Source organism: Scedosporium apiospermum (assembly GCF_000732125.1).
Source record: "Scedosporium apiospermum strain IHEM 14462 chromosome Unknown SEQ_SAPIO_0099, whole genome shotgun sequence".
In the NCBI taxonomy this organism is placed as follows: domain Eukaryota; kingdom Fungi; phylum Ascomycota; class Sordariomycetes; order Microascales; family Microascaceae; genus Scedosporium; species Scedosporium apiospermum.
Window position 1 is genome coordinate 1152874 of NW_015971800.1, and position 15378 is coordinate 1168251.

Consider the following 15378-nt stretch of genomic DNA (forward strand, 5'->3'; position numbering starts at 1 on the left):
AACATGGCAACAAATGGTGGGGTATAGGATGTATAGCTTCTCTGGACACCAGCCAGTGTGTAACTAAACATCATTTTCCGTTGAGCACTAGCTGCCATTCGGCTCTTGATGTCGTGATGATCCGCGGGGGTTGCAAATTGCCACTGAGGGACAGGATGAGGGGGAATGTGTGGTGCGGCAGTTAACCAAGCTCCGAGGCACCATAGTCTACCACCAAGGGAAATTGGAGCCTCGGCCTCTGTTGAGGACACCGTCCACCCCAGCCGGAAGGCCGGGGAAGAGGGACCACCCGCGTTTTTGGGTAACCCCAGCTGGTCTGTGCGGGCAGAATCCCGGAGTCGGAATCAGGACCTCCAAACGCGTTACGTCCAATAAAAGGTTGTTTGATTGTCTTTATCTATATTGTGAGGATTCCTTCCCTCGGACCACATGATGATTCGGAATGGAATTGTCATCTGGGAGCTTTGACCAGGCGGTTCAGTCATTGGGCTGAGACACACATCTGTCACGTTCGGAAAAGGGGGCCACAAGGACCTACAGGATGGGAAAAGATGGTGAGGGAGTGCGATAAAGTCCTGAGGCTGCCACATGACTCTGGCGATAGGCCCTTATCGATTTTCGCATGGATCAACCAAACAGATTAGAGATGGAGAGGCTAGGCTTCCACTTGGGCGGTTTCTAACATTTGGTAGGTCAACTTCGTACTTCGTAGTGAGAGAAGAGCTTCTCAGAGCGGCGGAGTAGCGCCAGAGTGAAAGTGGTTGTCTCCGAAATCCTGTTCCGGTCGGATTTAAGCAACTGAGATGCTGACAATGGGAGATGGGTCAGTCACGTCTTGACCTGTCCTGTCAAATGACTCGATTTGGAACCTATGACGTAGACAGCGCTGACATCGTCCTGCTCGTTAATTTCCAATTGTATTACTTACATCTACCACAAGCTAACCAGGTCCCGTTTTGCGGGAATCCTGCCTCGTACTCTGGGGAGGAAGGACTGGGGATTCGGAAAGTGCGGATATTACCAATATGCTGGGGATCGGAGGGTCCACGGGATTCGGGAGTTAGTTGGGAAGGGCGGGACTTCTTGATGGCCGCTAAATCTCCGGGGTCTAGGCCTACAGTATTTCTATCTATACCTTGTAAACTACATTGACGGGCATTCTGATTTCGGCAATGCTTTCTCTCGCCAACATAGTGTCATCAAGTGCCATCAAACAGCATTCAATTTGTTACAACTACGAAGCAGGTGCGCTAGCAGGGTGAACTGCCAACATGTGGGGACGGACAGGGAAGCAGCGACCGGTAATGCGGTGATGAGATCATGGACGCTCGGACCATCTAGATTCTCCGATCGCCCTTCAACATCGCTCAAAAAATAATTCAACATCACCAAAACGTGCTTACCAAGCAATCAACTCCTCCACAACCAGCTCAACGATAACGTTTCCTCCCTCAATTCCGAATCCAATTCGCAAAAAGCCAAGCGTATGGGCCAATCATGACAGTGCAGAACGCAAGGGCGGGCATAGCTCGCCTTTCACGGCGGCTCCTCTCACTCTCCGGCCCCGATGCCGCCAAGTTCCTGCAAGGCATGATGTCGGCGGCCATTCTAACCCGCGACGGCAAACTCATCCCTAGGGACGGAGCGGTGTATTCTGGTTTCTTCACGCCGCAGGGGAGGGTACAGCACGACATTTTGGTGTATCCGCGGCCGCCGCAGGATCGAAGCCAGGAGATGCCGGATTACCTCGTTGAGGTGGATGGCAATGAAGCTTCGAAATTGGTGAAGAGGCTAAGATTCTACAAGCTTAGGGCGAAGTTCGCGATGAGGGTCGTAGAGCCGGAGGAGCTGAGCGTTTATCATCTTTGGGATGATGCAGGAGGACAGGCGATCAAGTCAATCGAGGGCAAGTTAGGGGAAGGCGAAGTGCTTTCTCAGGATCCTAGATTGGCTGCTCTGGGGTACCGGTTGCTCGCCAGAGGTGACAAGGCACCTGGGGTGGACCTGGGAGAAGTCGGCGAGGATTCATATCGCCTTCGGAGATATCTACAAGGCGTAGCGGAGGGCCAGGATGAGATTCCTATGGAGCACGCCCTTCCGCTCGAATACAACATGGAACTTCTCGGGGGAGTTAACTTCCAGAAGGGATGTTACGTCGGCCAGGAACTGCAAGCGAGGACGAAGTATTTGGGGATAGTGCACAAAAGAGTACTGCCCTGCGTGCTGTACGATGGACCTACACCAGAGGCGCTCGAGTACAAGCCAGAGACCGACGCCGTATCCGCGACCGATATACCCAACGATACCGCTATCGACAAGATATGGAAGGAAGGCGAGAAGCCTAGCAGACGAGATAGGAAGCCCGGCAAGTGGATAGCGGGCATTGGCAATGTCGGAATCGCGATTTGCAGACTCTCCGCCATGACGGATGTGGTCCCCCCTCACCCCCCCGATATGCCGATCAATCCGACTTTCACACCCGACACCGAGTTCAAGGTTGATACGACTGACGGCAAGTCTGTGAAGGTGAAGGCATTTGCGCCAGAGTGGTTGAGGCAGGGTCTAGTTGGTTACCGAGACTAAGGAACGGGACTCGGAATGTACAAAACAGCTGTGTATATTTTCTGCATTGAGGAGGAGGCGAAGAAACGAAATTTCATGACATAGAGATCCCCTCAATTCTACAGGAGCTAGGAGCTCACACACAAAAGGGTCATATCAAGGAAACACATCAAAATAGACACCACGACTATTATCCACTCTCCATAGCATATCTTAACCCGCGTACGTTCGTCGTGTATATCTATCTAAATGATGAACCATATAGCCTAGTGATTATTACGCCGCTGGAGAGGATGATTAAGAGCACATGTAAACAAGGGCTCTAATTTGATATAAAACACTTCGTTTTGGAAATTTTGCCGGGGAGATGAATGAAGTACAATATCGGAATGTCGAAAAGCAAGGGCAAACACTAGGCCTCTCACATATCTCGTACATAGCGCAAGTCGATGGGTCGATAGACAATTATTATCAGATGGCGCCTGAGAAACTGTCAAGATCAAATTGCCACTGGTTAATCGCCTCCCGTTAAAATATAAAAATAGAAGCGTTCAATCGCGGTCGCGCCCCAAGTCACGTGGAGCATAGCTTTGATGAAGCTACCATGGGACATGCATTTTCAGAGCTCCGTAGATCCGAGCTCAACATTCCATCTGAGCGGCTTGCTTTCAATTTTTGCGGCCAGCGTCTCATCTCGACGACTTCGACACCACATAATCACATCGCCCAGTTTACGCGCTTCCCAAACCGTCTCCAGAATGGCCGACAGCTCGAAGAACGCCCCGAAGGAGGCGAAGAAGGGTCCATCCGGACTCAAGCTCGTCTACCTCATCATCTACAACCTCATCTCTACTGTTGCGTGGCTGGTCCTACTTGCGTGCACAGTTTCCGTCAACGGCATGGAGGGGCCTTCATTCGTCTACTCCGAAATAGGAGACTGGGTGCGCTGGACGCAGACATTAGCTGGCCTCGAAATTCTTCATGCCGCATTGGGTATGCCTTCGTTCTTCTCTCACCCTCGCTAGGAGGGAGACTGTAAGCCTGCTAACTCGGGAATTGTGTTGCTCTAGGAGTCGTCCGTTCCTCCGTCCTGACAACTGTTATGCAAGTCGCCTCCCGGTACCTTCTCGTCTGGGGCATTGTCTACCCCTTCCCAGAAGTCGCCGATAGCCCCGTCTACTCGACTATGCTGTTCGCATGGAGCATCACCGAAGTGATCCGATACTTCTACTTTGTGCTTACTTTGGATGGATATCAGCCCGATAGACTCCGGTGGTTGAGGTACAACACATTCTATGTGCTCTATCCCATGGGCATCTCCAGTGAGGCGTGGCTAGTGTACAAGGCTATTGAACCAGCGAGGGCTTTGCACCCTCTTCTCCCGCTGGCGCTTTATGCTATTCTTGCTATCTATGTTCCCGGTGAGTTTCCGTCTGCGCGATTCTCAAATGCTTTGGAAATGAATAGGCATGCTGACTGGATTTGATTAGGGTCATATATCCTTTACACTCATATGATGAAGCAGCGGAACAAGGTTATGAAGTCTTTGAAGGAAACCAAGGCGGAGTAGTTGAGCTGACGCCATAAATGTTATGCTTTGATGAACAGAAGAGGCCGGAGAAGAGGAGCTCCGCCTAGAACATGAAATCTAGATGTAATAATACTTGGTATCTTTGTGTTGATATATTTAGATTATTGCTACATAATGTAATACTATGGATGCATTCGTTCGTTTCCAGAAAATATCGAATAGCTTTCATGGTAAATGACAACGTCCGCCCATCTCGAGGCTAAAACAATACCTCCAGACAAATCCTCCCCTCACAAGACTCGGGAGATGAAGACGAAATTCCTCTGCCGTGGTATCCAAATTTGGTATGAGGACATTCTCTCTAATTCATTGCGGCATCTCCCGGTCGGCCTGCGGTTCCGAGCTCGACTCATACCACTCATTCCTAGTCCAAGTCACGACGAGTTCTGTCGCATCCTTTAAGAGAACATTATACCCGGGGTTGTTATTCGGCTCAAACATACCTGTGCATTGTTAGGAGCCATTGGCACTTGACAATAAAACGGAGGGGGCGATATATAGAACCTACTCATATGCGCAATCGTCTCGTCGGACGCCTTATCATTCACAGCCTCCTTCCACGTCCCCGCCGCCATCCGACTCGGCAAGTTACAAAACGTCCTCTGACTCCCAAACACAGACCCCGCCACGCCCGGCACATTCTTCGATCCGGCGGCCTGTCCAAGCCTCGTGTACAAGTTCGCGAAGCCGAAATCAAGCTCCTCGGACGCGCGCACCAGATGCGCCACCCTCCGCTTAAGGTCCTCGGCGCGCGCAAGACACCCTACGAACTCAAGATGGGAAGAAACCCATCCCAAGCCCTGGGTGATGTTGTCGCGATTCACGTATGCCGCGGCAGAGGTTGCGGCGAGGGCGGCGGCGCCCGCGCCCGCGTACATGGCAACACGGCCCCATTTGCCCCAGCCGCTTTGGGCCGGTACCGCGGCTGCGGCGTTGTCGACGGGTGGCGCTGGCAGAGCTTTGAGGCCGGTGGAGGAGGCTGAGGTTGCCGTTGTGGATTTTCCGGTACCCCAGAGGTTGTTGATCTGGGCGAGGGCGTTGGTCGCTGTGTTGTAATGACTTTCGGCGCCGTGGGCGACCACGCCGGGTGAGATGCCGAGGTAAGGGGTGTCGAAGGCAAGGACGCCTTGGATATAGGGAAACATTAGGCTATGCAGAGATGGGGAGGGCAGGTCTTGACCAATGGTCTCTGGAAGGATGGGTTTCTCAGAAGTGAGGTTGATGACTGTGTCGGCGGCGACAATGCCACCCATGGAATGGCCGATTAAGATGGTTCGGACGGAAGGGTCAATAGTGGGTGAGGCGGTACCGGTCTCAACTTCAATATCAATGACCTTCTCGAGGAGCCTGGATGAATAAGTTAGTGAATGACTTCTCGTGTAGAATCGAAGGGGAGTTTACGTACCAATCGCGGAAGCGGCTGACGCATTCTCCCAGATCACCTCTGGTCTCATATTTCGGGTAGACGAGAACCTTGACATTTATTTTTGGTAGTTGCTTGGCGATACTATCGCGCAGGCTACGGGTGAATTGGTAGTCATCGCCAAAGGTGGACTCTCCGCCCTGTCATGAGGAGTTCACACTAGAGTTAGTCCTTCACTCAAAAGCTGATGACGCGGGGTAGATGCGACGATCATGGTGGGGCATGTATTCAGAGAGACGAGTATGACGAACCTTGAATCCGTGGATAAAACATAGCAACAGGGTCTTTTTCATTTTTGCCGGACCATGAGGAAGAGAGAATAAGCAGCAATGGATGGGCGGATGGTGATCAAGATGAGTGAGAGGTACAAGCTACTTATGGAGTGGCAAAGAAGACGGCGAGGCTTCGCGTTGCGGTAAGCTAGAGAAAGGCAGCAGTCACAGCCGCTGTGGAAACTATGCAATCGTCTACCATCTATTAATATAATGGGGATATCTTGAAAAGTACTTCGTAGATCTCGGCGCAATTAAAGAAGCGCATTGTTTGAAGGAATATGGCAACATCTACTGCGCACACAGTTTAACCTTGATTAATGCGCTGTAATCAGATGCCAGGGGCTACGTTGCATGTGCCTGACCAGAGTTTCAACTGCCATCGCTGCGGGTACTATTATCGTCTATGGGGTATCTAAATCCATCAAACGCCTTGCTGTAAACACTTTTGTGGTTGGTAATACAAGTCGTGAAGCTCCCCCTCCTGGTTTCCTTTCTAATCTCGCTTTGAACATGCCCAGTGTGCGCCTTCACAGTAGTAATCCGTGTCGCAGATACCTCATCCTTCTGGGTAATCCTAGCGTTGTCGTAGGGGGCACCTAAAATTGGCGGGGATCGGGGGCGCGGCTCGCTCCCATGTCGGCTCTCAAGTCAGACCGAGAAATCGTGAGTAAGGTGAAGTGTCGCATCGTCTCAGATCATTCAAGTCATGATAGCGTCCGCTTGCGCCTGCTTCCGCTCGTCCCTCTCCTTCTGCCGAGCACGGAGCTTGGCCATAACTCCGGCGACCTTTTCCTCATAACTTAGGCTGGGATCCGTAGAGTAGTAGTATGACGCGACTTTAGGCGTCGGCTTCTCGACCCCTTTCGCGGCGGCCTTATCGGCTTTCTTCTGCGCCTTCTCTGCCCGTCGTTGGGCCTTGGCAGCCATCTTTGCCAGAATCTCAGCCTCTTGTTCATCAAGAGACGGTCCCATCCTTTCCTTCTCCATCCGTTCTTTCCACTCCCTATCCTCTTGCTCTCTTTTCTTGATGCCTTCTTGTCGCAGCCTCTCTCGCTCGCGATCCAACTCTCGTAATTTTTCAGCCTCCTCCTCCTTCTTCAATTTAGCCATCTTCTCCGCCGCTTCCAGCTCATCAATATACCGGCGCTTTTCTCTGTCCATCCTCTCTCTCTCGGCCTTCTTGCGCGCCGCTGCGCCCATCGCCGAGTCGTAGGCCTGCCTCGCAGCAGGCTCCATAAGGATGTCCTTTGCATGGCCGATGCGCTCATAAATGACGGGGTCGAAGGCTTCGCGCGTCTTGTCTGGGTGATGCAGCAGGTTCTGGCGACGCCAGCCGCGGTGGATTTCTTTGTCCGATGCATCGGTGGCGACGGCGAGCAGGTCATATAGATCGATCTCTTTTGTCGCATAGTCCTTAGCTAGAGCTAGGAGTTCGTTGATGTTTCGTTGTTCAGACATTTTGTCTGATAATTTGGGGTTTGAATTTATTGTAGTTTTGTTTTTGAGGTGGTGATCGCGAAGTTTGGCTGATCCTGGAAGTACATGGGTGTGGTTGTTCACTGGAAAAATGCCTGGTGGCGGGGGCGTCTTAGTGAGCTATGTAAGCAAAGCCGATATTTTGATGGCTCCTTCCCTCACTCACTCTACCTCACAGTAACTCAACAATCCATATCAAGTGACCTCACAATTCTCCAGCTTCAGTTTTGGCCTTCCTGTCAACTATATTCACAAAGCAACATCGGCTGGGAGGAGCTTTGAAAGTGTAGGTCCAGCCATTGATCCTCCAACATTGATGATCCAACCGTTTGGAACAATCCTTTGATTCTTCGCGTTTCAAGCCCGACCTCAACATGGCACACCCAACGCCAAAATGCAGACCCCGAGTTCCTGCAGTGTTGCAGGATTGTGTGACAACGGCACAATGATGAGAAAAGGTGGGGAGGCGATGACTACAGAGAGATATAGCGGTTGGGTTTATATGCGCCTGGACATTTTATATGATAATATGGATGCTTATTTCTGCTTTACCCTTCTTCCCACGGATACTCGTATTTGAATTCCACGTTGATATTTTACATTTTGCCTTTGGCAGTTAGCCAACTAAGTAGTAACTCGACCTGGGGTTTCGGAAAAGGATGACTGCCTCCTGTGATGGATTCGATGGCTACCTGTGGCCGGTAGTTCCCCCGTCTTGTTATGGAGGGTTTGACTTCACCCTTTTCTTTGAGCAAGCTGTGCTTGTTATACCACCCTCCGTCCTCATCCTGCTTTCGTGCCTCGCGCGTTATCGTCGCCTATCTCGGAAAGAGCTCGTCGTATCTAAAGATGCGCTCTACGCCGCGAAGTTGGTAGGTCACACGGACAATTCTTCTCCCGATATGTGCACCCACTTACAAGTTTCTGGAAAGGTAAATGCCTCCATATACGTCTCATTACAACTGGCCTTCTTAGTTTTCTCGAGTCTTCCCCCTACTCCACGGACGAGACTATCTCTTCCATCTGCAGTACTATCTTTCGTCGCAGCGCTTACCGTCATCCCCTTATCACATTACGAGCACACTCGCTCACGCCGACCCTCTTCCATCCTCGGCATATTCCTTTTCTTCACCTTCCTCTTCGATGTTACTACCACACGCAGTCTGTGGCTGCGGGACCGCCCTCTTCGTCTCTGCGCAGTGTTCGCCGTTGGAGTCGGCGTCAAATTCATCCAGCTGGTCCTCGAAGCACAGAAAAAATCACCTGTTACAAGATTGGAGAAGAACTACTCCGAGGAAGTGAGCGGAATCTATTCGAGGTCTTTTTTCTGGTGGCTTAACCCGTTATTTCTGAAGGGGCTGCGTAATATCTTGTCGCTTCAGGATCTCGACGACCTTGGGAGGGACATGTCGTCAGAGAGACTCGGAAATAAGATGATGGAATCATGGAATACTTGTTGGTGTCGATAGCTCTTTCACCTGCTGTGTCAAACCCCACTAACAATGAATGCACGACTATAGCAAACAAGAGCAGTAAATGGGCTCTATTTACGGTCATTTGGTCTGCTCTCAAAGGTCCCTTGCTCCTCCCAGTAGTTCCAAGGCTAGCCCTAATGGGCTTTTACTATGCGCAGCCGTTCCTGATCAAGGCGGCGATCGGCTACATCCAAATTCCAGTTGAAGAAAGACCTGAGAACCATGGCTATGGTTTGGTTGGAGCTACTGTGATCATCTACCTGGGGATATCTGTGAGTTATGACGTCGCCTCGGCGCTGGAACCGTGGAGAAATAACAGACAAGAGCTAGATATCCAATGGATGGTACAACTACCTCCTTCACCGCGTAATTGCCATGATCCGGGGCTCTCTAGTCTCCGTCATCTACCGCCAGACCCTTCGCCTTTCTTGTGATTCCGCTAAGTCTTCAGCAGCACTAACGCTGATGAGCACCGATGTCGATCGGATAGCGCTCACAGCACAAAAGGCATTCGATCTTTGGGCATGCCCCTTAGAAATCGCCGTAGCAGTTTTTCTCATGGCGCGGGAAGTCGGCTGGGCCTGTGTTGCCCCAACCTTACTCGCCCTGGGTGGGTAGCCGTTCTAATTTCCCAGAATAAAACAGCGCGACTATTGCTAAGTCTGCTGTGTCCTTAAGTATGCACGGTTGGTAGTTCGACCATCGCCCGCTTTATGCCTGCGTACCTGAAGGCATGGAACCAGGCTATCCAGACTCGAGTTGCCTCGACGGCCGCCGTTATCCGTAATATGCGCTCAGTCAAGATGATGGGACTCGGCCCAACCACTGGGAAAGGGCTTCAGGATGCTCGCGTGTACGAATTGGAAAAGTCTGTGAAGTTCCGGTGGTTCATTGCCATCATGAATCTCCTAGGTAAGGTCGATAGGATCCACCTTTGCGGATGACGAGTTAATTAGAAAACAGGTGCTGTTCCCAAAGAAATCTCGGCGCCTCTCGTATTTTTAATCTTCTTTTATTCGGCTAAGTACAAGTCTGAAGAAGGCCTAAGCGCCACGCGGGCCTTCACCACGTTGTCTCTGCTCGAGCTACTAACGGGACCATTGACGAACCTTCTGACTGCAATTCCTTCGTTTACAGCGTCCTTCGGGTGCATGGATCGAATCCAAGATTATCTCTTGCGTGATGGCCAAGTTGAATTTCGGCGTCAAGCACAGTTTTCGGTTAGACATTCCATTACTGAGGGGAGTCTCCAGGTCGCCCCTCACGATGCCAGCTTTGGAAAGCCGGGTTCACATGCTCAAGTGAGGGGATCTCCTGCAATTTCCTTTGCTGACGTCACCCTCCGATATGGGGGCGATGCCGCTGTGCCAATTGTCAAGGATATGAGTCTCTCGATTGAGAAGGGGTCGCTACTTATGCTCGTTGGAGCTGTTGGCTCGGGCAAAACGTCGGTCTTACGATCTATCATTGGAGATCTCGAGCCGACATCTGGAACTCTGTATCTGGCGGACACCGAAGTTGCGTACTGCCAACAGGCTCCGCCTTGGCTTGTAAACGCTACCATTCGGGATAACATCATCGGCCCTTACGAATATGACAGAAAATGGTATGACACGGTAAAAACTTGCTGTGCGTTAGACGAGGACGTATCAAAGTTTCCCAACCAGGACGAGACGCTTATTGGATCCGCTGGGCTCTCACTGAGCGGAGGACAGAAACAGCGCCTAGTAAGTCTACTGGATATACCTAGCGAGCTTTCTTCCAGACATGGTCAAAACTAATAATGGCTATTAGGCACTTGCTAGAGCTGTATATGCAAGGAAGAAAGTTATAGTCCTGGATGACGTGTTGACTGCGCTTGACTTTCATACTGAAAAGAGGGTATTCGCCGCCCTTCTTTCGAGAACAGGCCTCTTTAGACAATACGGGACGACTGTGGTTATGGCCACCAATACTCGTATGTCTGGGCTTTGCACCTTATCCAGGCAAAGGAGACCGCTAATATGAAGCTCAAGCCTATCATCTTCATTCCGCGGATCAAATCGTTGTCCTCGGCAGAGATGGGCCTACTCTACAGGGAATACTTGATGACTTGAAAGCAGTGCCAGGATTCGTGCAGACTCTCCTCAAGAGGCCTTGTGGTGAAGCTGACGGAATCGGCCCTACAGAGCCTACCCCCAGTCTCAGTGGAGGAGAGGGCCCAGTCCAATCCAACAGGCCAAGAAATGGACCCGACCAGGCGGCAAATCAGGGGGACACGGCTAGGCAGACCGGCGATTGGGCATGTTATTCATTCTACTTTAAATCGATGGGAGTCTGGAGAGCGGTAGTGTCGGTTGGAATCGCAACTGTATTTGCCTTCTGCTCCAAGTTCTCTCGTAGGCCCGCCCTTTCAACCCCCAAATTCTACAGCTAACTAGAGTTCCTCACAGAGATCTGGCTGCACTGGTACGCCGATGATCGAGCTATTGAGATCGGGCCGTTCATAGGAGTTTATTTCGCATTTGGATTGAGCGCCCTTGCGTTTAGTCTGCTCTCTTTCTAGTAAGTATGCCCTTTCCTAGGTGACTCTGTCTGATGAATTATTAACATTTGCAGCTGGATGATGCTCGCTATCCTCCCTGTCTCTTCAGCTGCTATGCATCAGCAACTTCTAGATGCTGTGTTTCGGTAGGAGTTGAAGCCACCTCTGAAAGATGGGGATCTCACTAACAGGGTCATAGGGCCCCTTTGTCGTTTTTCACAACTACAGACTCCGGAGTCATTATAAATAGGTACTCACTTATTTGAGATCGTCTTGAACCAAAATGTTGATACTAATAGCTCTCTGGCCTCTACAGGTTCAGCCAAGACATGGCCTACGTCGCAGGCATACTTCCTGTTTGCTCCATGCGGGTCATTACAAGTAAAATTACCTCCAATGATACTTGACTGCTGGGAAAAGCTAACAAGGTTGTAGCAATCCTTCTTTGCATCACCCAACTAGCCCTCATCTCCCTCGGCTCGGGTTACTTCGCGGCCATCATTCCCTTCCTTATCTTCTGCACATGGGCCCTACAGAAAGTGTATCTCCGTACATCCCGCCAACTCAGGCACCTTGATCTAGAGCAGAAGTCACCGCTCTATACAGCTCTCACAGAAACAATAGAAGGGCTAGCCACCGTCCGTGCTTTCGGTTGGCGCCACGCCTTTGAGCGCAAGTTTAGTGAGCGGTTAGATGACTCTCAGCGCCCGGTCTATCTCCTATACTGCATCCAGAGATGGCTGAACCTCGCGCTTGACCTGCTTGTTGCGGGACTCGCGGTCGTCCTTGTTTCATTCGCAACGCAGTTCCAGGGCGGTGGTAGCATGAGTGGCGCGGCTCTTGGTGTGGCGATGGTGAATATTCTTGGGTTTGGCCAGAACTTGGCGCAGTTCATCTTTTTTTATACTGAACTTGAGACTTCGCTTGGAGCTGTGGCCAGGGTCAAGGAATATGTGACTGGGTTGGCATCGGAAGATGATGAATCAGATCAGAGAATGGAACCGCCAGCGGATTGGCCCTCCGCAGGAGCGGTTAGGATTAAGAATATCACTGTGGGCTATGAGTATGTTCCCATCTTTATTGCCTGCACCGGTTCTGGAAATATTCTAACAGTGTATAAAAGTGATGGTCCCCCAGTTCTGGATGGATTTTCCCTTGAGGTTGCGCCTGGGCAAAAGGTCGGGATTGCCGGGCGTACCGGGAGGTGAGCATGCCCTTTTCATCCCAGTCATCTCGGTTGATCTTGATACGCTGAAGCAAACCATTTACTGACTACCGTAGCGGTAAATCCACACTTTTCCTAAGTCTACTACGCATGCTTAGCCTACGCTCAGGACGCATCCTCATCGATGGTATCGACATCTCACGCATCCCATTGCAAACCCTTCGATCGAGCATCACCACCATTCCCCAGGATCCATTCTTCCCACCTCATGCAAGTATCCGAGAGAACCTAAGTGGAGGCGCAAGCCACATAAACGATGCCGAATTAGCATCAGCTCTGGAAGCAGTGGGTCTCATGGCGCACATCACTGCGACAATCTCGAATGCAAACAAGACTGGGCCCACTGAGAATCGAGGTGTTAGTGGCCTTGCCCGGGAAAACCCACACCAGCAGCTAGATTCGCAAACACTGTCTGATATTCTCTCTGCGAAAATGGAATTGCTGCCTCTGTCAGCGGGCCAGCTTCAGCTCTTCTGTCTGGCTCGGACCCTTCTACAAGATAGCAAGCTCGTCCTCCTTGACGAGGTTACTAGCGCCGTCGATCATGTTACGGAGGAAAAGCTCAGGGATGTGCTTCTGAGAGGCAAGAATTCCGCGGCAGAAGGCCCGAAGGGAGGAGTCACATCGCCCTTGGCACGACTGAGAGGCACGACGGTCATTATGATTGCGCATCGGGCAGAGATGCTTGCCGAGTGCGATGTGGTTGTTGACCTTCCCTCACGGATGGGGCCATGAATGAAGCCAAAGTATGTAACTGGTCCGCAAATAAGCGGTGCGACTTTTGCGCATTGGTCCGGTGAGCGCAGTCGCCCGTCCAGGTCCGCTTCGACAACAGGCTTATCCTTCGCGAAATTTACCACAATATCAAACGGCAAGAGAGCTAAGAAACTAGGAGTGCGCACAACTGTCGTCTTCCATTACTCGTTGAATTGTACGGCGGCGGGAAATTAAATAATCCCGGCGAGCTTGTTGAAGCATGGTTCTGCAAGTCGATTCCTTGTGAGCCTCTGCGGCGGCTCGCTCGCAAACCACGGGCAGTACATGACGTATTGAAGGGCTTCCCCCCAACCAAATTGGGCGCGGGAACAATAAAGCACTTGAATAGCCAGGGGTGCTAAGGACTCGGGGGATGGTAAGTTTCAAGCCAGGATTGATGCAATCGGAAATGGCCTGATCACTTTGCGGCCCAAACTATCACTTGATTTTGGCCGACCAAAATTCTTGTGAGGCATTCCTCCGGCACGCCGAGACGTTCTGCTTCCTGAGACTGATGAGAGGGCCCTGCAGAAAACTGGTGGTTCGGTGATGGCCACCTGCGTAAGGACAACGCAAATGTTGGCAACTCGAAAATTGCCTTCACATTTCTCCCTTCGGATAAGCTTGTCTACATCGTAAGTTTAACCCGGTTCGTGGTGAATGATGCTTGTCGCAATTCTGAGAATGACGAAATAAAGTGATTGAAGACTGTGGTAGCGCCTCGATGCACGTGATGGGGGGTGGCTTAGATTAGTTGGCGTTTGGTCTGTGGCGATACCGGAATAAGATATATCCGATCATCATTTCTGGCCAATAAGATATAATACAGCCCCGCTCCATCAGAGGTCCAAGTATCTGTGTACTTCGTGTACGAAGTAAACTACAACGATTATGTCAATGCGGGATCCCCAGAACAGTCCTTTTTTCGATGCCTGCGAGGACCCTTAAATTTACGTCTTGAGATCGTTTGGACTCGTCAACCTTCAATTTTTACTTTCCTTGCACACTCCCAGCTGACGATGATCACTGCCGCTGTCCACAAAGGTGCGGTGGCATTATAAATTTGCAAATTTCTGTTCTTCTGTCGAGGCAATCTACAATCTCCCTAGCTCGAAGCTCTCCTCCTCAGCTTTCCCAACATCACGCGCCATCACCAACCATGGCATCTTCAACGCCCGCCACCTCCAACGACGCCACGGAGCAGTCCCCCACCCCACTCAAGCCTACTCAGTCTGACGATGTCGATAACTCTAAATCAGAATCGCAAGATCTCGACAATATCTCCGAATCTGCATCTGAAGATGGCAGGGAGCAAGGCGAGGTCTCTGAAGAGGATGCCGAAGCGCCCCCTCTCCCCAACGAACCTCTACCCGAGACCACCACAAACGGCGCTCCTCCCTTACCAAACGAACCCGTACCTACACCTGAAGATGATGGCTGGGACTACCGCTGGGACCATAACCTCCAAAACTACATCTTCTTCAACCGCTTCACCGGCCAAGAACAACTAGAAAATCCCCGCGTCCCCTCCGCCGCTGATACCTCCGCCCCCACATCCGCCGCCACCGCCCCGGCGACCGAAGTCCCCGAACCCCCCGTCATAACAGGCTACAACCCCGCCATCCACGGCGACTACGACCCAAACGCCTGGTACGCCAAGCTCCACGAAGACCCATCCACATCCTCTACTGCAGCCGCACCGGACGCGTCCGCGATCTACGAATCAACGGCGTTGTTTAATCGTTTCACGGGTCAATTCCAAACGGGCGATCAAGGGCCCGGACAGCATAGCGACGAGGCGAAGGCGAGAAGGCAGATGAATGCGTATTTCGATGTAGATGCCGCGGCGAATCAGCATGATGGGAGGAGTTTGAAGGCGGAGAGGGCGGGAAAGAAGCCTACGAAGGCGGAATTAAAGTTTTTCAAGGAGAAGAGGAAAGCGAGGAAGGAGGAGAAGAGGAGGGCTTGGCTAAGGGACTGAGTGGAGTTGTGCAAATAGAGAGAAGGAGGGTTTGCTTTTGTTTAACTTGGATGGGGGCAATTGGTGGCGCGGTTGCATCATTTGGAATCG

The 15378-nt window shown here is 51.3% G+C and overlaps 2 protein-coding genes and 4 pseudogenes across 2 annotated transcripts; 4 read left to right on the forward strand and 2 right to left on the reverse strand.

Moving 5' to 3' along the window:
- Positions 1 to 1497: 1497 nt before the first annotated feature.
- On the forward strand, positions 1498 to 2583 carry SAPIO_CDS5770 (annotated as a pseudogene; the record flags this gene model as incomplete).
- Positions 2584 to 3320: 737 nt separating this feature from the next.
- On the forward strand, positions 3321 to 4132 carry SAPIO_CDS5771 (uncharacterized protein; the record flags this gene model as incomplete). Its single annotated transcript, XM_016788029.1, has 3 exons — positions 3321 to 3555; positions 3633 to 3983; positions 4053 to 4132. The coding sequence occupies 3 exons, from the start codon at positions 3321 to 3323 to the stop codon at positions 4130 to 4132; spliced, it is 666 nt and encodes a 221-aa protein (XP_016642345.1).
- Positions 4133 to 4459: 327 nt separating this feature from the next.
- Positions 4460 to 5869, reverse strand: SAPIO_CDS5772 (uncharacterized protein; the record flags this gene model as incomplete). Its single annotated transcript, XM_016788030.1, has 4 exons — positions 4460 to 4596; positions 4662 to 5500; positions 5559 to 5716; positions 5828 to 5869. 4 exons carry the CDS (start codon positions 5867 to 5869, stop codon positions 4460 to 4462), a joined length of 1176 nt encoding a protein of 391 aa, XP_016642346.1.
- Positions 5870 to 6550: 681 nt separating this feature from the next.
- Positions 6551 to 7309, reverse strand: SAPIO_CDS5773 (annotated as a pseudogene; the record flags this gene model as incomplete).
- A 1630-nt stretch (positions 7310 to 8939) lies between these two features.
- On the forward strand, positions 8940 to 13286 carry SAPIO_CDS5774 (annotated as a pseudogene; the record flags this gene model as incomplete).
- A 1180-nt stretch (positions 13287 to 14466) lies between these two features.
- Positions 14467 to 15288, forward strand: SAPIO_CDS5775 (annotated as a pseudogene; the record flags this gene model as incomplete).
- Between the last annotated feature and the right edge of the window lie 90 nt (positions 15289 to 15378).